Raw genomic sequence first — 22,524 nt, 5'->3', positions numbered from 1 at the left:
AGGACAATCCTGATTGGGTATTGACTTGTTTCTCCTTGTAACTTTTCTGAGGGGAGTGACAGATGATGAAATCAAAGTGCTGCAAATCTTTATGCATTTCAAGCAAAAACACTTGTTGCTTTTCAACCAAACAGTTCACGGCGACACAGACATTACACTAGGTTCTTTGGGGAAGGGTGGGAAGGTAAGAAGAGAAATCTCCCACAAATCCGACTTGAAAACCAGTGTCCAATCCTTTTTTTTTTTTTATTTTTACGTGATGGGGACTGAGGTTTTGAATGACATTGTCATCACTGCGTCTCACTACATACAAAGTCGCCTGCGTGGAGATTTGCACTAGTGCTTCTTAAATGTCAGAAGAATTAAAACTTTATGCCCTGGAGAATTGAGATGCCACTAATTATTGAATAACTATTTATATAAATTTGTTTATCTATTTATACAAATATATGTTTATAAATAATTAAATTAAAAAACTGCTAGATTGCTTTCCTTTCTGTAGTCTGAATACATTTTCACCAGTTAATGATTTAAATGGCTCACAACTATCATATACAAGTTTGATTATTTTTCTTTCCTTAAATCTAAAATAAACTCAATAAATTCAGAAAGTTAGAACACAAAAATAAAAATCAAAAGAAACCAGTTTGCTAAAACTATACATACAGCAAGGGACAATCCACCCTGCTCCAAAAAGATACTAAAGCATGCTTAGAACAAGGAGTCTGGAATGTAAAAATAAGCCTGAAAAGGGAGACGAGATCAAGAGTTAGAAACATCGTTTATAAAATGTAAAAATATAAACAGGGGAAAAAAATATAAACAGGGGAAAATAGAAGAAATATGTCCAAAAAGTTCAAGATAAAATAAGGTGTATGAGATAGGCAATGAAATACATTGTAGGAAAATCTCTTGCCTACATTTCCTCTCCACTACATTTGTGGCACAATTTAGTCTCAATCACATAGCCAACCCAAATTTATAAAATAAATGAAAAAAATTTCCCCCCTAAGTAAAAATTTCATTACTTTAAGTTTATTATTCTTAGAGCATTCCAAGATTGGAGATGAAGAACATTTTATAAACTATAAAACTTCTTAATATTTAAGTTTTAATTTAAATAACTTAAATAATTTAAATATCAAGAAGTTTTAGCAAGTTTTAATTCATTATAAACATTAGGATTGTAGCCTGCCACTCTTACAACAATGAAATATCAAAAACAAAACAACAAAAAACAAACAAAGCAGTATTTAGACTATATTTAACACTAGAGATGACGAAGCAAACTCTTTTATGAATAAGAAGAATAAAAGAAAAGAATCCTGGGTCTTTCACTTTAAGATTCACATTATTCCTAAATCTAATATATTTAAGCACCCTCAAAATTTCCCACTTTGAATTGAGCTCAAGCTTCTGAGCGCTCAGAAGTGAAGACTGTTAGCCCTGGTGAAAAATCTCCAGAATTAAAAACCCGGCAATCTAGCATCACTTAAACCAAATTTGGGGTTCAATCAACTTCCCAAAGTATAAATAAATCCTCACTGAAATTCTTTTGAAAATATACCTACGCTCATATCCCCCATGCTTATATCACAATGAATTTTGTATCATGTCAGCAAAGCAAACAGGAGGATGAACTTCACTGTCCGAAGGAAAAAACACATAAACTTATCTGCATCATTCAACAAATATAACTTTATTACTTAAACTGCTGAACATATAGCATGTGGAAGAATTGGGAGTTGGCTATGAGATAAAAACAAACACTGAGACAACATATTAAATAAGTTGTAAGATTTAGGTGCATTTGTTTCAGACTTGGAGGATTCAAATGATTTAATTTAACATTTGCAAAACTTGTCTTTTGCAAATAAGCACTGTATAGTTAAGGAAAAATTAAATATAAAATCAGAGTATTTTCTGCTGAACAATTATAGTAGTAAAATGTAAGCAACATTCCTAATATTCAAAAAGATATAAACTGGAATATCAATAGCAAAGATGCCCTGCTCCCCTGCTCTCCTTCCTGCTCCCCCACCCCCACCACACAGAAGCCTCCCTTCTTTTTACCCATGACTGTTAAGGATATTTTCTGGCTCTATTTCAGCATCATGACTCAGGTCATGAGAAGTGTCAAAGATGCATTTCCTTCAGATGGGAAAGAGCAACAGATTTTAACAACCATACAAAGTTGGGAGTATAGTGCAAAAGGGCCAAGTCAGCTTTTTTGACAGCAGGGAAGATAAAACCTTTTATATTCACATATATTTTATTTCCAGCTTAAAAACATTTAAATATCTCTCTATCAAAGTATGCTTACATGTTCTGCTCAAGAAGAAAATGGGAAACCCATGCCCAATTTAGCTGCCTAAATTACCAACAATTTGTGAAAGAGAATTGTTCACCTCCTCCCCCCACAAAAAAAAAATCAGAGTATGCCATATGGGTGCTAATAAACTGTTCAAGTCCTTGTCTTAAAAACTAACTTTTCCTAAAGCAAAACCATGAATTTACTCATGTACATAAAAACTCCCTTGATAGAAATTTCCTGAGAGTGAGAACCACAAAGAGGAGTGCTACTATGACCATATCTGGGCGCCATATCCTTCCCTGTAATTCTTCTGCCATAGCAGAAACACTTTTTCTTAATCAGCTGGCTCACTGCCAAAAACCATATTCATTTATCAGTACTGTCATTTTATATTTTCTCTTATCCATGATTTTATCAAATGTGGACACATTTCAATCCACTCCCAAATCAGACAAGGGTGAAATATTAAGCATTCCCAACTAAGGATGAAAATAGAATAGCCTCTCTCTTCTGAGGCTGCCAACAACAACAATGCCCACATCAATTCCAGTATATCCATTCTGAAATAGTTTCACTCCTGTGCCTCGTTCTAGCTTCAATATTCTCACCTGCAAAAACACACCATCCAATGTTAATAACTCTTTCAATGAACCTTAAATCCCTTTCCTTTTCTCATCCTCCTCCAAATTCTAAACATCATTTTATGCTAAGAACCTATTATGCTAAGAACCATAATAGTTTCTATTTCTCAGTATGTGTAACCCTGGCAGAGCCCTGACCCCACTCTCTGTACCCTTTTGTAGCTTATAAACTATGGGCCAGCAGTCAGATTTTTACTTCCTGCTCGGATTTTAAGTTCAAGAGTACTCATGGCTGCTACTCCCAGCTGTGATAATTTCTAAATCTGTTTATTGGAGTCAGTTATTCAGACACTGGTCATTATGTATCCTAAGAAGCTTTGGGGCGCCTGGGTGGCGCAGTCGGTTAAGCGTCCGACTTCAGCAAGGTCACGATCTCGCGGTCCATGAGTTCGAGCCCCGTGTCAGGCTCTGGGCTGATGGCTCAGAGCCTGGAGCCTGTTTCCGATTCTGTGTCTCCCTCTCTCTCTGCCCCTCCCCAGTTCATGCTCTGTCTCTCTCTGTCCCAAAAATAAATAAAAACGTTGAAAAAAAATTTTTTTAAAAAAAAGAAGCCTAATTTCTACTCTCTTTCCCTTCTCCATTTTTTCTAAAACCAAATTTTGAAAAAAATGTTTCACTGGACTCTGACCAGAATTTTCTTACTTCTTTGTCTTCCTCACTAGAAAAGTAAGGCAATATAGTAACATACAAACAGATATGCCAAATCCTCTTGTTGTTATTCTAATCACTAAAATAATATAACTCCTTCAAATCCCTGAAAACTGACTTCTAAGTTTACTGAGAGAAAGTTTCTACTACCCCAAATCCACCCCAAACAGAGGATTCCTTTGTGGGAAAACTGACCAGTCTAAGTGAAAAGATCTACAAATAGTATTGATTGGGGGTTCCCTAATACAATTGCCAGTCCCACCTGAGGGATCAGTGGGAACTAGAAGTTGGTATGACCTCCTCCTGCTCAAAGAACTTCCAATCATTTCTTTAGTACAGATGTATTAATTAGCTGAATAAAAATAAAATAATGAAACAAATTAATAAGTAATAAAATTTCAATAATAAAAATAAGAATGATCACCAAGGATTCCAAGATATCCAGGTCAATATTTTGGTTTAATCAGTCTGAGACTGGGCCTAGGCACCAGTACCTTTTATACTTATAAGGTAAATTGTAAGGTACAATCAGGGTTGAGAACCACCGTCCTAATATGAAAGATAATGATCACAACAAAAAAATTGAAAAAGGAACTCATACGAAATAGAGATAATGCATCAAGCAAAAAAATGCCTCAAAACTATATCCATATCTCAAAAGGATAAAGAATATTCCACCTATAAAAAAAAGAAAAGGATGTGATAAAAAAATCATTTGGAGAGGGGCGCCTGGGTGGCTCAGTTGGTTGAGCATCTGACTTTGGCTCAGGTCATGATTTCCCGGTTTGTGAGTTCTGTGCTGACAGCTCAGAGCCTGGAGCCTGCTTCAGATTCTGTGTCTCCCTCTTTCTCTGCCCCTCCCACACTCATGCTCTGTCTCTCTCTCTCTCAATAATATAATAAATAAATGTTAAAAAAAATCATTTGGAGAAAAGGATATTAAAAACATGATACAGAAATAAAAATACAACAAGATTAGAAGACAAAGTTGGGGATACTCCCATAAAGTAAAACAAAAAGACAAATAGAAAAATAGAAAAGGAAGTTACAGACTCAATGTAGGAGATCCATTATCCAACTAACATGATTTCCAGGAAGGGGCAAAAAAGAAAACAGCAAGGAAGAAACTATGAAGAACTGAAAGAAGACGTCTCTCAGGAGTGACACCTAAGAGTAGAGAGGGGTGAGGCAAGAGAGTGCCATTTGTCATTATAAAATTGTGGTCTTATTTGACTTTTATAATACATGTATTACTTTGACCAAAGTATACATTAAATAGGTAAAGAAAAACAACAAAACTCCAATCAATGTTAACAGAAAAGAGAAGCAGAGATTAACTGTAAACTCTAATAATGCCTCAGTGGTAGAGTTTAATCACTCTGGTCCCATAAAGTATAGAGATAACAAATCCTTGAACAGTAGTACACAGAGGACTAAAGAAAGGAATTTTTAGAACATATAGACATCACTTATTCAAATGATTAAAAAATTTGCCTCCACTCAATTACCTAAATTCATTCATAGAAGCTAGGCATCTGGATGGAGTACTAAAATGGATATTAATTAATTGTAATATATTTCAAAAGTATGATTCTGTAAGAAGACTCTGAGAAATAAACCATAGAAAACATAGTAACAAGGAAGCCGGGTTATTATAAAATGTTATAAGACATCCACATCCATAGTACACCAAGTTCATGCTAGGGTGGCCATGATTACAATCATGGGAAAGTTTAGAAAAGATCGCCCTCTAGAGGCATGTCTCCTTAACCATTTAAAAGCAAAACTATAAAAACCTGGATGGAATCTGATTTGCCAACATAAAAAATAGAGAGAGAATATAATTGCATGAGCAGTAAAAAACGAAAGAACAAATTCTGGGTGGGTTTCAATTGCTAAATACCTTATGTGGCATTTAAGAGAAAACTTCCAGAGGGAAAAAATGTAGCATAGTCCAAATGAAATAGACAAAATGATAAAATATTCTAGCAGAGTTTAATCAGTTTTCATAGCACTACACGAAAGTTTATCTTACAGGCAATGTAAGAGTTTTTAAAAATACTCCACAGGTAATTTTATTTTCCTCAAAAACTATGCTATCTGAAACTCCCTCTCAATTTTGCTGTGAACCTAAAACTGCTCTATAAAATAGTCTAGTAAAAAATTATGCTATCTTTATTTAATAGATGGTTCTTCAATTACTGCTTCTGAAATGAAAGCATCTTGTTTTCAGTAAGGTATTAATTATGAGGTCTCTCTTTTGTATCCACTTGCCCTAAAGAACTCATCTGCTCTGAGAAGCAATAGGAATTGACATAAAAATACTTAAAATACCATATGATTTTGGTGTATAGTAAAGGTAAAGACTAGCATAATATTGTAGCAACATTGTAAAAAGGATGATCAAAGAACTTATAAGAAAACAAATTCACTGGGAAAACTATTAGATCTAACAAGAACAAATTAGAAACAAGACTTCAATCTGAACTAAAACAGTAAAGTATATATAACCAGTAAAAATCCAGGTAGTAAACTAATATAGCCTAAAAGAAGATTTTATCCAGTTAACATGTATATACTCTATATATACTCTGTGTGATATGAGGCATAAAATTTAAAGCAGAACTACAGTGCACATGATTGATTTTTCTTGGCAAAAATTAAAACATACAAATGGAAACTTCAATCCACAAGTAAACAGTGATGTAGAAAGAGAAGTCAGGAATCATCACATTATTGATTGTCTTAAGTAGGTGAAACTGTATAAGGCTGAAATGTGTGGTTGTTTTGTATTTACAATTGTGTTGTGGTCTGTATCAAGAAAACTACTGATCAACAAAAGTAAGTAATTACAAAACCATCATAAAGACTATAAACAATTTCTGAGCGGTAAAAAGAATGCATCACACAGATGCTAAAAAGACTAGTAATGCTACCAGTTATTTAAAAGTACTTTACTAAAATCAAGAGGCTTCACATCCAAGAATTCAGAGGCCCCTCTAGAGGTCTCAGTCTCATCAGCCAGCTCCATTTGGAAGAAGCAGAATCTGGAATTCAGATGCCAAAAACTGTGACTCAAAGAGGACTCCTCCCCTGAGGAACAACGAGTTGATGGGAAAGGAGACACTTCCAAGAACTCTGGAGAAGTGCAAAAGTGAATCCAAAACCCCTGTGTTAACTCAGTGGAAATAGCAGGATTAAAAAAAAAAAAAAAAAAAAGGCTAAAAAGCCCTATCACTTTGTAAAGAAATGCAAAGGACTAAAGAACAGGTAAATAAATTAATCAAAATGTATTTCCTGATGATATTAAAATAACAAAAACAGATGAAAAAGAAGGAATACCACTACCTGCACTTTCAGTTTTGTGTTGGTATCTCCCTTCATTTCAGAAACATATCAGAAGTCAACTTATCAGAGCGCCTGGGTATCTCAGTTGGTTAAGCATCCGACTCTTGATTTCGGCTTAGGTCATGATCTCATGGTTCTGAGATAGAGCCCTGCTTCAGGCTCTGCAATGACACTGTGAAGCCTGCTTGGGATTCTCTTTCTCCTTCTCTCTCTCTCTCTCTCTCAAAATAAATAAATAAACATTTTTTAAAAAGTAGTCAACTTACCAATACTGAGTTCTATAATGATATTAAAACCTATATACAATAAAGTCACAATTATATTTCATTTACATTATTCAGTGACTTACTCGTTTATTCTGTTTTCTGGATTCAAGAGGTACTATATAAAAATACAAAAAATGAATCAGTCCTATATACCTCCTCAATAATAAACACTATCAATGACACTAATCATAGCAGCTAATTTTTACTTAGGATTTGATATGTACAAACACTATTTAAAGTGCTGTGATCCTGCCAGGTAGGTAATATTAACCCCATTTTATAGATAGAAAATTAAGGCACAGGTATTTAAGTAATTTGTCTAAGATTACAGAGTTATGAAATCATGGGGGATAGATTCCACCACAAGTAGTCTGACTCTAGGTCCTCCAACTGCCTCCCTGAGCACATTCCAGCTTCATAATGGAGATCATCAAAAAAAGAAGAAACAAAAAGGTAGAAAGTAGTAAGTAACAAGAGCATACAGAAGGAGTAAATACATAAAGTTACACATCATAATCTGAGCTGAGGTTGAAAAATGCATTGTGTACCAGAAGAAATATGCAGAAAGCAGTTCAGGTGTAGAAATAAGGTATCATAATAGAGAGCGAAGACAAGTCATTGAATTTGCTTGGGGCATAAGTAATCGTGGAAGAAATGGTTTCTCTATTCATCAAAAATTTACTAACTGGTAAAAGAAATACCGTTCTCCTAGAGGACTATTTTGTGACCTTTGCCCTTTTCCTTAAAACTCCCAATACCTGCCACCATCCTCACTTCCTGATTCCATGAAGAAACAAAAGCAGTCTTTTCTTTCCCTCTAACTTCTCCCCATTTTTCTGCTCCCTTTTACATCAGTGCTTCTGGAAAGACTTGTTAATACCAGTCTCCAATTTCCCTCTTCCTGTCTCACCAGAATCCATTCCTATCAGGCTCCTCCCACTCCACCAAACTGCTCTTATCATGGTCACATGTCCTCTACATTACGAAATTTGATGGTATTCTATTGCTTTCTCAGTCTTTTTTTTCTATAAATTATTATTTTTTTAATTTTATTTTTAATTTTGTAAAATTTACATCCAAATTAATTAGCATATAGTGCAACAATGATTTCAGCAGATTCCTTAGTGCCCTTACCCGTTTAGCCCATTCCCCCTCCCACAAACCCTCCCATAACCCTCAGTTTGTTCTCCATATTTATGAGTCTCTTCTGTTTTGTCCCCCTCCTTGTTTTCATATTATTTTTGTTTCCCTTCCCTTATGTTCATCGGTTTTGTCTCTTAAAGTCCTCAAATGAGTGAAGTCATATGATATTTGTCTTTCTCTGACTAATTTCACTTAGCATAATATCCTCCAGTTCCATCCATGAAGCTGCAAATGGCAAAATTTCATTCTTTTTGATTGCTGAATAACACTCCATTGTATATATATATATATATATATATATATATATATATATATATACATACCATTGTATATATATATATATATATATATATATATATATATATATATACATACCACATCTTCTTTATCCATTCATCCATCGATGGACATTTGGCTCTTTCCATACTTTGGCTATTGTTGATAGCGCTGCTATAAACATGGGGGTGCATGTGTCCCTTCGAAACAGCATACCTGTATCCCTTGGATAAATGCCTAGTAGTGCAATTGCTGGGTCATAGGGTAGTTCTATTCTTCCAGAGTGGCTGCACCAGTTTGCATTCCCATCTCAGTCTTTATCTTAAGTGGCCTATCAGCAGAATTTGACACCTGGATCCCTCCCTTTTCTCAGAAAAAAATTTTCTCATTTGACCTCTAGGATTTCTCATATATGGTTTTCCTTCTCTGTTACTAGCTATTTCATGGTGGAGGGCCCAGGTCTCAGTCTTGGGACATCTTTATTTTTTTTTCTTACTCAACTCACTAGGTGATCTCATCCAGCTTTTGGCTTCACCTGTGCCTTCCAAACACTTATCCTCAGTCTAGTCCTTTCCACTGAACTCCAGGCTTGTAGAACCGAATATCCACTTAATATCACTAGGAGGCCAGACACATCTTAAACTAAACATGTCCGAAACTTCTGATCCTGCCCCTATCCCCAAACCTACTTTAACATTGTGTTCCTCATTTGACATGAAGGCAACCCCGTCCTTCCAGCTGCTCAGGCCACAAGCCTTTCTAGTTACCCTGACTCCTCTCTTCTGTCATACTTGACATAATAAATGCCAGATCCTGTTAACCCTACCATCAAAATGTATCAAGAATAAAATCACTACTCACAATCTCCATTATAAACAACTCAGTCTAAGCCTTTCCTCTCTAACCTAGATTTCTGCAATACTCTCCTAACCAGTCTCACTAGGCTTCTACCCTTGTCACCTAGGACTGTGAATTCTCAATACAAATCTCCATTCTGATCCTACTAAAACACAGTCTTATGTCACTCTTTTTCTCCAAGCTCTCTTCACAGCTTCTCCACCTCACTCTGAGTAAAAGTCAGAGGCTGACATGATCTGACCATATTTCCTCTGTAACTTCATCTTCTAGTATGCACCTTGCACACTGTGCTTCAGCCACACTGTCTTCTTTGCCTTTCCTTGAACACTCTAGGCATACTCCCAGTGCAGGGATTTTACACTGGCTGTTCCTTCTTCCTCAGACATACGCCCCAGATATTTGCATGACTTTCTCCCATACTTCCATCAGATCTTTGTTCAAATGTCATCTTAGTAAGGCCTGTGGGAACCTTTCTAATTTCAAATTGGGATCCTATCCAGGCATCCCCTACTTCCCCTTTCATCCTTTATTTTTCTCCACAGCACACAAAACTATCTACCTACCTACCCATCCATCCATCCATCCATCCATCCATCCATCCATCCTTTTCATTGTTCATATCACTGTACTAAAAAGTCAGCTTCATGGAAATAGGGATTTTTTCCTCTTTTGTTCACTGCTCTTTTCCTAGGACTCAGGAACAGTGCCTGGACATAGTAAACATTAATTAACAGTTGTTGAACAAATGAATGTATCTCACAGATGTTAAAATGAAAAGCAATGTTACTATGAATGAGAAGCTCTTCATTCTGACAAGCAATGATTTAAATCTAAATTGTTTTTATTAGAACTTCTAAAGATGTTTGAAAACTCTGGCTTGAAGCCTTAGAGTCTACATTTTACCAATACTATGTGAGGTGTCAAAATACAAATACAAACAAGAAAAAGACCCCATCTTCAGCCAACATCAAGGCTCATACAGACTGACACAACATCAAGAGATTTTTAAGACAGGCTTAAAAGATGAAAGGATATTTTTAGCTAAATAGGGATTTAATAGGCATTCAAGGGGGTTATAATTATTTCAAATAGAGAAAAGTATATAATAGGAAAGGTGCCAAGAAATAGACACATGTGGCATATTCAGGGAAACCTAGCTATGGTGGGAGGGACAAGAAGTTGGAAATAAGATGGAACCTTCTCTAATATTCTATAAGAATGAAGAGACACTGAAAGATTTTAAGCAGAAAAGTAGAAGATCATATTTATGGTTAACAAAGGAAAGGCTTTTGACAGTCACAAAAGGCTGGAGGCTACTGAAACAGATGAGGTAAGAAATGATGATCAGGGTTTTTTTTTTAATTAATTTATTTATTTTTGAGAGAGAGAGACTGAGAAAAGCGAGGAGGGGAAGGACAGAGAGAGAGAGAATGAGAAGGAGAGAGAGAGAATCCCAAGCAGGCTCCACACTATCAGCGCAGAGCCTGAGGCGGGGCTTAAACTCACAAACTGTGAGATCATGACCTGAGCTGAAATCAAGAGTTGGATGCTTAACCGAGTAAGCCATCCAAGCGCCCCAAAGATTAGGTACTCTTAATAATTTTTGTGTCAAGGACTACTTGGGCAGTCTGGGAAAGCTGTGGACTCTTTTTTGGAATACTTACAAATTAATGAAATAAAATAAATAGAATTACAAATTAAAAATTATTTAGAAGCATAGTTATCAATACATTCTAAAAATTAAGTTCTGCTATAGCATTATACGTAATAAATATTTAAATCAGTAATATTATTATGTCATAACTTATAACTGCAAAGCAATGATGAGCATAATCAGTATTTCAAAATATGTTCAGTAATTCAAAGCATTTCAAGATACACATATTTTGCATATAATGTGATATGAAAATATCTGTGTTTCTATTGGTGACAATGTACTACTTGTGACGTTGTCCCCAATAAAAACACAGATGTTTTGTCTATATTGAAAATAAAAATAAATGCTTAATTTTGGTTAGAAGATAGTAAATACAAAGATGCAATTTCTCCCCATGCATGTTCATGGATCTTAAGTTAAGAACCCTCAGAGAGACTAAGGTCCAGGCAACAAGATCGGAAATGAAAGAGATTATTTAGAGAGAATATATTTCAAATAAATAAACATCCTCTGTTAAGAAAAAAAAAGGCAAATAGATAAAATAATCCTAACCTAAACTGGATTGACTCCAGAGAGTAAAAAGGAAATATCCCTACATCAACTGTTATTTAACAGTTTCCTTTACTTTGCTAAAAAGAGCACACACAAACAACGGTAATACTGCCAAAGCATGATTCATTTTCAAGATGAATCCCTCCCTGTTCAAAGGTTTACATTGTTTTTGACCAGCATCAGACTGTTTATCCACACAAACTGTAAATACATCATTTTTAGAACTATCCAACAACAATGCCCATTTTGTTTTGACATGTAAGACACAAAAAGATCATGGAGAAAAATGACCATCACTCAAAGGTCTATGCTTTACAAATGAGAAATACTACACAGAAACATGGGGTGAAATTCTAAGACTTTAGTACATGTTATCAGGAGGAAAATGCCTCCTGAAATTCCTAGCTTTCAAAGGGAATGTTAAGCGCAGCAGTCCTGTCAAACAGTATAATCTCCTCTCTGAGATGCCTTCTGTTAGCTTCACGCAAAAAAATGAACAGAGCTGTGAAATCAATAAAGCTGAGAGAAAATCATGTATTTTTACTCAGAAATCAAGTATTTCTCTTCAACTATTTGTTCTTTCACAAATGACACATCCTTAATTGAAAACTTCCTACATCCTACATCCTTAATTGAAACTTCAATTGAAAACTTTCCTATAGAAAATATCTAGAATTGATTAGGTATTACAAAAGGATACATGTTTAAGCAGAAGCTGAAACAAATAAGGGTAGGTATAAAGCCAAGAGAACTTCAGAGGTACTCAAACAACTACTTGCATGCTCATATTCAGCACAGCGCTATTCAAAACAGCAAACAGGTGGAAACAACCCAAATGTCGATCAATGGAAGAATAGATAAAATTGGAGTATATACATACAGTGAAATATTACTCGGCCATAAAAAGGAATGAAGTACTGATATATACTATGTGTGGCTGTACCTTGAAAACATTATACCACGTCATATAAGCCAGAAAAAACAATCACATATTATATGATCACATATGGATTATTATATGAAATATCCAGAACAAGTAAATCCACAGAGATGGAAAACAGGCTGGTGGTTGCTAGGGACTTAGTGAGAGAGGAACAGGTAGTAACTGCTTAAAGAATACACGGTGTTCTTCTTAGGTGAGGAAAACATTTTGAAACTAGTTAGAAGTGGTGGTTCATCGTGAGTGTGCTAAATGCCATTGAATTCTTAATATTAAATGGTTAATTTTATGTTATGTGCATTTCAGATCAATTGAATAAATACAAATTGATTTCTGTAGTGGGGCACCTAGGTGGGTCAGTCAGTTGAGCTATCGATTTCAGCTCAGGTCACGATCTCACAGTTCGTGAGTTCGAGCCCCGTGTCGGGCTCTGTGCTGACAGCTAGGAGCCTGGAGCCTGTTTCAGATTCTGTGTCTCCTTCGCTCTCTGCCCCTCCCCCCCCCCTCAAAACTAAACATTAAAACATTTTTTAAAAATTGGTTTCTGTAGTAACCATAATCTCTCTGTATAAAATCCTCTATTCTTAAAAATATAAATTGGTCATCTGTCAAGAAGAACCTGCAATGCTCTAGAAAAAGTATCATCTAATATAAACAATTTTTTTTGCCATTCTAATGGAAATGAAATGGTACAACCACTCCGGTATTATCTACCAAGGTCAAGATGCACATACACACCCAGCATTTCATTAAAAAATGAGAATACATACACACACATACACACAAATGAGAACACATTTGCACCAAGAAACAAGTACAAACATTTTCACTGCATCACTACGTATAATAACCCAACACCAGAAACCTCCCAAATATACATCAACAATAGTAGTAAAAAGGATAGACAAATAAATAATAGAAGCATATTTGTACAATGAAATACCTAAGAGCAATGGAAATAAATGAAGTAAACCTCCATTGAACAACATGAATTAATCTCATAAACATAATCCCACAGGTGTATTTTAAAATAAAATGCATACAGAGGGAGAGAGCCAAAGCATAAGAGACTCTTAAAAACTGAGAACAAACTGAAGGTTGATGGGGGGTGGGAGGGAGAAGAGGGTGGGTGATGGGTATTGAGAAGGGCACCTTCTGGGATGAGCACTGGGTGTTGTATGGAAACCAATTTGACAATAAATTTCATATTAAAAAAAATAAATAAAATGCAAATGCTATTCCAAAATACATATGACTCATGACTATTACTCTCCAACAACGAATATTTCTCAATGAACTAAAAGTTAGTTAGCATGGCGAAAATCACCTTTCCCACATGGACTTCAATTTATTAAATTATTTAATAAATTAAGAATGTCCCAAAATAAGCCTAAGATCTTGTCTTTGCATGAACACATGAGGGGGAAAAATGTTTTAATTATTTTATCCCAGATCTTGACTAGTAAGGATAATGAGAGAAAGATAGGAGGTTCAGTGGAGAGAGAGAAAATTAGGTTTACCATGCAGAGGTGATCCAGAAGGGCTACTTGATAGACCTGGAACAGGGCTACAGCGACCTCCTTGCTTAGACGTCAGTTCTTGTTCTATCTCTTCCAGCCCAGCACTTTTCTGGAAACGGCTCATACGATTCACAACTCGTGGTGACATATGTGTTCGAACACAAGGCTGGCCACCATAAGGGTTGATGGGGAAAACATGGGAAGTCCCCCGGAGTGTACTGACCACAACCCAGCGACAGTCATGGCTGAAGCAGATGTCTTGTACCTGGAAATAGATAGGGAAAAAAGCAAAAAGAGAGATTGAAACTATTTGGATTTATCTAGGAGTATCACATACATATCAGCAGATGTGAATAGAAATACTTGCCTTTCTTACCAAATTTACCTAAGATCAAGTATAACTTAAAACTTTTTATTTTACAGACAAGTTTCATGGTGAATATTGATCAAACCACCATATCAGGGATTTGATAAGTTTAGAGTAGAAAGTTCTGCCCCCTGCAGCACAGAGTGCCAAGTAAAAAAAATCCAGACCTAGGCAGTTTTACCTACAGAGCTACAAAAATATGGGTCAGCTTTATTTCTCTAAATTAATTTTCCTTCTAATAAGCATAAAATAGTAAAAATAAAAACAAACATTATACAATGTAGGTGAAGTTATTAATCCAATCATTCACTGAGCAAATATCTGTTGGGTTCCACGCTAAGCACCAGGAATAAAAAGGTGAATAGGAAATAATCTTTGGGCTCACAGTCTAACATGAGGAAAAGACATATGAGAAATTTGTGATAATGTATTATATTAAAAAGCAAAATAAGTGTCTTGTGTACCAGGCACAGTGGTAAGAAAAAGGAAGAAATATATAGTCTCTGTAAGAGGTAAAAAGGAGATGGTGAAGGTGGAGGTATAGGAAAGGCCTGGATTCTGGAAATAAGTTTTGAAGTAGGATATACTTACAAAGAAATAAGAGAAGACACTCCAATTTAGAGATATTCAGATATTCTACATTAGCTATAAATGCAAAAGCATAACACAGAAATGATGAGCAAGTAGTTCAGCATGTCAGAAAAAAAAATCAGACTTGGCAAATCCAGAACAAGAGGTGTCTGCATTTTATTTAAGAAATAGTGCAGTCAAGATTTCAGGTTTGGAAGAATGATTATGGGAGTGAAATGCAGGGGAGTGGATTTGCAGCAGGGATGAGGGTGGCTGAAGGAAAATTATGTAAAAGTTCCTTCAACAGTCAGGAACATAGGACCCTTAAGAAAGGTGGAATGCAGAAGAGAAAAGGTCTCAAAGCACTCTAATATCTCTCTCTCTCTCTCTCTCTCTCTCTCTCTCTCTCTCTCTCTTTCACACACACACACACACACACCTACACCTCATGTATCTGCAGTGGTTGGCAAACTTTTACAGGTTATCCAGTCTCTATTTTCTGCTATAACTACTCAGCTCTGACCTTCTAGTGTCAAAGTAGCCACAGAAAATATATAAATGAATGAGTGCAACTATGTTCAAAGAAACCTTTATTTGCAACAAGTGGCTGATCACACACTTGATTTAGGGGAAATTAATTACTAATTTGTATGACACTTACCAGGCATTGAATACAGAAGTTCAATTATTTTCAAATTAGTAAACCTAATTTACTACTTTCATCTTAATATCAATCTAATGATAACAACTTGAACAAAAATGTCTCCATTTACTTTTCTTCTTAAAAAGAAAATCAAGTAAAATTTAACGTTGTTCTAACCATTTTAAAGCATAGCCTCTAAAAGAAAGGCAAGTTACAGATTATTAAGATTTTCTGTATTATTGACTAAATGATTAATTTTCCACCATATAAAACTATAGTCAAACAGTGCTTTAAAAAAAAAAGAATTCAAACAAGTAAAAGTATGGTATAATAAAGATAATACGTTTGTAAGTGGAATTTAACATGGAAAATGTATACAGGTATAGACACATAATATATGAATGTGTGGCATAGCATTATAATATGAGCTAAGTAAAACTCCTTCAGCAGTCAGAGAAACCAATACTTTCCAATATATTAGATGTTCAAATAAGTCTAAGTTCAGATTAAAACCATGACTAACATTCCAGAAATATTCTACCAACAAAACCTACAAGTATACATCAAAGTACAAGTCTCTAAAAGAGCCCAGAACCTTGGAAATCAAAAGAAATCTTAGTCATATATATCAAGACAGGATACTTCATTGCTAGGCTATTGCTAGACTAAAATTATCAATACACAGATAAACCCAAAATTCAACCAAACTCCTTTTATTTCAATCACTGCGATATATCCTAATGACATGTTTATGTTTAATGTTAAAAGACCTCCTGAAATCTGAAAAAATTAACTCCCAAGATTCTAGAGTTATGAATAAAAAGCTAGTCCACAAGTGCTTTACCTCTGCAGTATGCCTACAATAACTTCCAGCTAAACAGACTTACAGAAAAGCAAGACAGGGAAGGGGACAAAGAAAAGTATAAACAGCAGAAGCAAGGAAAAGAAAAATAGTTCCAGACAAGTTTAATATTGTAATATGAAATGCATTAACATAAGCCAGAATCAAACATATAAAGAAAAAACACCTGTAGACTTATTGAGTAACTTGTGTTCCATCCACAGGGCAACTAATCCACGTTATCTAAAACCTTTTTCCAGAATACTTTATAATCAAGACCACTTCCTGGTCTGTCCATGAAAAGAAGTTTTCTTCTTTCATTTTAAAAATACTTCTGATATAAAGTGGTGCGAACAATCAGGGTCAAGGCAGGAAGACAGAATTCCACCTAAATGCTTGCTTACAAAAGTGCTATTAAAGAAGTGATTCTGCTGTATGACCTTGAGACACATCAGGATACTTAAATGAACACAGAAGATATTAGCCGTCAAGAGACTTAGAGAAAGTTTAATCCTTTACATCACATAGAAGATAATAAGTCATCTACTCACAAAATGCAAAATAATATAACTGTTGGTCTTATGAAACAAGTTGGGTGGTTTTTCATATATTATTAAAGACAAGAAAGACTATAAAATGGCAAACTAGTAATAAAATGACAACATCATCTGCAGCATTTCTGGACCTCAATTTTGAAATGATATTTCTAATAAAGACTTTCTCTTCACAAAACAGGAAAGCTAGATGGCAGCTATATCTCTGTTTCCATGCTACAGTACTAAATATCATGGCAAGTAACATCAGGCAATTGTTAGAAGCTTAAACTAAACAAGTACAGGTACCAAAAAAGTATGGTCCAAACATGTACCCTCAAATTTAGGAAGTAAGCACACTTAGATAATTATTATTATTTTTTTTAATTTTTTTTCAACGTTTATTTATTTTTGGGACAGAGAGAGACAGAGCATGAATGGGGGAGGGGCAGAGAGAGAGGGAGACACAGAATCGGAAACAGGCTCCAGGCTCTGAGCCATCAGCCCAGAGCCCGACGCGGGGCTCGAACTCACGGACCGCGAGATCATGACCTGGCTGAAGTCGGACGCTTAACCGACTGCGCCACCCAGGCGCCCCTAGATAATTATTATTTTTAAGGACTATTTACTATACTGAACTCAGGAATTAACCCAATCCAAGCAGATCTGAACAGCAAGAGATATATTGTATGGCTCCTACTTAGCATTTCAAACTGCTATGAAACTAGAGCAGAGAATGAATGTGGACTTGAGACAAGTACAGGTTTCTCTCAGAACAGGGGTCAGAAAACTTCTTCCATAAGGGGCCAGAAAGTAAAATTTTAGGCTCTTCAGGCAAGAAAGCAAAACCAAGGATACTATCTAGGTACTGAGAATAACAAGAAAGAAAACAAAATTTGACAAAATTTTTACCAAATATAATTTTTATAATGTAAGTCTACTAATATGAAGAATGGCATCTGTTTTTTACAGGAGATAATATTTTGTTTATTTAGGGTTCAAAGCCCATAACATTATCATCAAGTAGATCCCAATGCTGATGTTTATAAAAACCATTCCTGGCTCATGAGATGTACAAAAATAGACAGAGGGCCACATATGGCCAATGGACCACAGTTTGCTGACCCATTTTATACCACCACCATGGTAGTAAATGTAAACTTGTCAAATCATCATAAACTTCAAAGCAGAAAGGGCCTTGAAAATCTAAAGTCAAAGTTAAAAACACAGTAAGACCCTCAGGTCAGTATTATTCCTATGGTTTACAAGATACTCCACAGTAAAGAGAGGGAAAACTACACAGAAAGCCTTCCCCATAAGAAGAATCCATGCAAGATATTAGTTAGGAACATGACACCAATGAAATTATAGTTCTTTTCTAAATTCAACAGCCAGCAGACATTCTGTTTTGTCTTCAAGGTGAATAGAGCTGTATTCAATTCAACATTAACCCAAAACTATTGGAGAAAGTCATCTTGGTTGGAAAAAAAAAAAAAAGTCACACACATATACACATATAAACCCCCAAACCCAGAGACAACTATTTCAAATTATCTTGGACATCTCTTAATGCAAAAATAGATAAGTATGTATAGATATTTATGTGTATATATGTATATATATATCACATAAACACACATATAGATACACAAAGACATGTGAGACATGCACATACACATATAATTTTCATTGGATAAGAGTAACCAATTTGAAATGTAAAATAATCATTAAACTTTAATATTAAAAAAGATAGTGAAAACATATGGAAACAGCACTGTTAAGTATAAAATCTTTACATGTGATTACAGGCTTTCCCTACAGGTAGCACAGAGGAGTAAATGTATCTATCACTTACTAGGTACAGAGCCATGGAAAAGTTAGTTAACAACTCTCTGCCTTATGGTTCTTCAATTGGTAAAATGAAAACAATAATGCAAGTCTCTGGGGTTTTAGATTTAATGAATTAACATGTAAAGCACTTAGAATAGTGCCTATCATTTATTAAACAATGAACAAAGATGTTTGCTATAATTATCAGAATTACCATAAAAATATATCCCTATTCTGTTCAAACATCTGTTTTCACTGCTTAACAACAAGGACTAAACCACTATTATCACTCTAACAGGTTACTACATTAGATTCTTAAATGGATTATTAATTGAGACTACCTACAAGCAACAAGAGACAAAGTAGATAAATTGTACTTATTCAAAATTAAAAACTTTTCTGCAGCAAAGAATACTATTAAAAATTTAAGACAATCCATAGAATATGAGAAAATTTTCCAAATAATATGTCTGATAAAGGTCCAGCATGTAGAATACATAAATAAGTTTTTCAACTCAACAACATAAAGACAAATAATTCAGTTAAAACAAGCAAAAATTTTGAAAAGATATTTTTCCAAAGAAGTTATAGAAATGGCCAAAAGGTACATGAAAAGATGTGCAACATCTTTTTAGTCATTGGGGAAATGTAAATAAAAACCACAATGAGATACCACTTCATACTGAAAAGAATGGCTATTAAAAAAAAAAAAAGTAAGAAAGAAAAAGAGAGGGAGGGAGCCAAACCATAAGAAACTCTTAAAAACTGAGAGTAAACTGAGGGTTGATGGGGGGATGGGAGGGAGGGGAAAGTGGGTGATCGGCATTGAGGAGGGCACCTGTTGGGATGAGCACTGGGTGTTGTATGGAAACCAATTTGATAATAAATTTCACATTTAAAAAATAAACAAATAATAAATATAAAAATAAACTTCATATTAAAAAAATAAATAAACCTCATTACAGTGAAAAAAAAGATAAAATAACAAGTGTTGATGAGGATGTGGGTAAAGTTGAGCCCTCATACATTGCTGGGAAAAAAGTAAATGGTGTAGACACTCGGAAAATTCCTGTAAAAGTTGAACATACACTTTCATTCTTAAATACCCAAGAGAACTGAAAACATGTTCAAACAAAAACCTGCACACTAATGTTTATAGCAGTATCCTTAGAGTTCAAAAGTGGAAACAACCCAAATGTCTACCAACTAATAAATGGAAAAAATGTGGTATATCCATACAAGGGAATATTATTCAGCCACAAAATGTAATAAAGTTATGATACATGCTACAACATGAATGAACTTCTAAAATAGTAGGTAAAATGAGAAAAGGTTACATATTATATGATTCTGTTTATATGAAATGTACATAATAAGCAGATCCATTGATATAGAAAATAGATTAGCAATTTTCAAGAGCCAGGAAGAAGGGAAGGGGGAATAGTTGCTCATGGGTACCAGGTTTCTTTCTGGGGTGATGAAAATGTTCTAGAATAAAATAGTAGTGATCAATATACCAGTCTGTATACTAAAAAGCACTAAACTGTACACTTTAAAAGGGTGAACTTTATGTATGTGAATTCTGTCTCAGAAAAGCTGTTACTTAAAAAAATGAAAAAACTAACTAGTCAGTTTGCTAAAAGGGAAGTTCTACAGCCTCTTTTTATAGTTGAGGTTTCTTTTAACTGTCGTTTAGTTCTTTGAGATGTCTCTATTATTCTGTGCTCAAAAGAAGATACACAGCTGCTACATAGCCTAAGTTAGCATTTTATCTGTGCCCATCATGGCTCACTTCACATCTGGGGTTGGAGTAAATAAGTGACTACAACATAACATGGGTAAGCAGTATATTCTTATTAAGTGTCCCTCCATTCAGCAAAGAAGTGTGGTATAAAATGATAGAAAAAATCAAGCAAAGAGTAACTAACATAGTCTGGGAATCCTCATTAGATGCTCATTATTATCAATTTTATCAATTTAGAGGCTTTTAAGAATACATATGTCAGAGGCGCCTGGCTGGCTCAGTCAGTTGGGTGTCTAACTGACTCAGGTCATGATTTCAAAGCCTGTGAGTTCGAGCCCTGTGTTGGGCTCTGTGCTGACACCTCAGAGCCTGGAGTCTGTTCCTAATTCTGTGTCTCCGTCTCTCTGCCCCCTCCCTGCTTGTGCTCTCTCTCTCTCTCTCTCTCTCTCTCTCTCAAAAATAAATAAAAACATTACAATTTTTTTAATTTAAAAAATAAAAATAAAAAAGAATACAAATGTCGAAATTCTTAGCTAATGAGATATGAATTTTAAAAATACAGAGTACTTAATTAAATGTTTTGCAAATTTATACTAAGTTACATAATTTATTTTTGCTAAATGGCTCCTGTGTTATTTAGAATATTGATAACATCTCACAACTGTTTTTTATTGTAATGATGTAAAGTTTGGCTACCAGAAACCATTAGGCTTCTAGAAAGCTAATATATTTGTTCCTTAAAATATAGGGGCACCTGGGTGGCTCAGTCGGTTAAGTGTCCGACTTCAGCTCAGGTCACGATCTCACAGTCCGTGAGTTCGAGCCCCGCATCGGGCTCTGGGCTGATGGCTCAGAGCCTGGAGCCTGCTTCCGATTCTGTGTCTCCCTCTCTCTCTGCCCCTCCTCCATTCATGCTCTGTCTCTCTCTGTCTCAAAAATAAATAAAACGTTAAAAAAAAATTTAAAAAAAATATATATAATATAGCTATATTCCAGTAAATCTTTTTTTTTCCAAATTTTTATTTAAATTCTAGTTAGATAACATATAGTGCAATACTGGTTTCAGGAGTAGAATTTAGTGATTCATCACTTACAAATAACACCCAGTGCTCATCATAACAAGTGCCTTCTTAATACCCATCACCCAATTAGCCCATCCCCCACCTACATCCCTCCATCAACCCTCAGTTTATTCTCTATAGTTAAGAGTCTCTTATGGTTTGCCTCCCTCTTCTTTTCCCTCCCCATATGTTCATCTGTTTCCTAAATTCCACATATAAATGAATTCACATGGTATTTGTCTTTCTCTGACTTATTTTGCTTAAAATAATACACTCTAGCTCCATCCATGTCATTGCAAATGGCAAGATTTTATTCTTTTTGATGGCTGAGTAATGGTCCACTGCAGATAAATATCATATCTTCTTTATCCATTCATCAGTTGATGGACACTTGGGCTCTTTCCTAGTTTGGCTATTGTTGGTAATATATTCCAGTAATTCTAATTTATACAAATATTTTTTGAAAATCTAAATTATCCATTTTCAAATATTTTGCTGATTTAATAATCCAAAGCAACAATATATGGAGCAACCAAATCTAATTAGCAGACATATACTTAGAACAATTACGCCCATTTTATCAAAACCAAAAAAAAAAAAAAAAAAAAACTCCATCCCAAATGTATATTTAAGTCATAAAACAGGCTGAATTCAAATTACACATGAAAAAGAGTATTTGAGCTCTAGAATTAAGTGGTACCACATTTAAGCATCTAAGGTATAGAAATCAGCATTTTAAAGGGCTCCAACTTATGCCACAAATTCATCACCA

At 34.9% G+C, this 22,524-nt stretch overlaps 1 protein-coding gene across 10 annotated transcripts in view; it reads right to left on the bottom strand.

Moving 5' to 3' along the window:
• The window catches only part of BCAS3 (BCAS3 microtubule associated cell migration factor), a 619,432-nt gene that overhangs the window by 347,162 nt on the left and 249,746 nt on the right, over window positions 1-22,524 (bottom strand). For all 10 annotated transcript variants that reach the window (XM_030295988.1, XM_030295991.1, XM_030295990.1 and 7 more), the window contains one exon: window positions 14,164-14,428. In XM_030295988.1, the coding sequence (XP_030151848.1) occupies window positions 14,164-14,428 (265 nt within the window). The remainder of the gene's footprint in view (window positions 1-14,163; window positions 14,429-22,524) is intronic.

Source organism: Lynx canadensis, chromosome E1 (genome assembly GCF_007474595.2).
Source record: "Lynx canadensis isolate LIC74 chromosome E1, mLynCan4.pri.v2, whole genome shotgun sequence".
Lineage (NCBI taxonomy): Eukaryota > Metazoa > Chordata > Mammalia > Carnivora > Felidae > Lynx > Lynx canadensis.
This window is presented reverse-complemented; position numbering and strand designations above follow the sequence as displayed.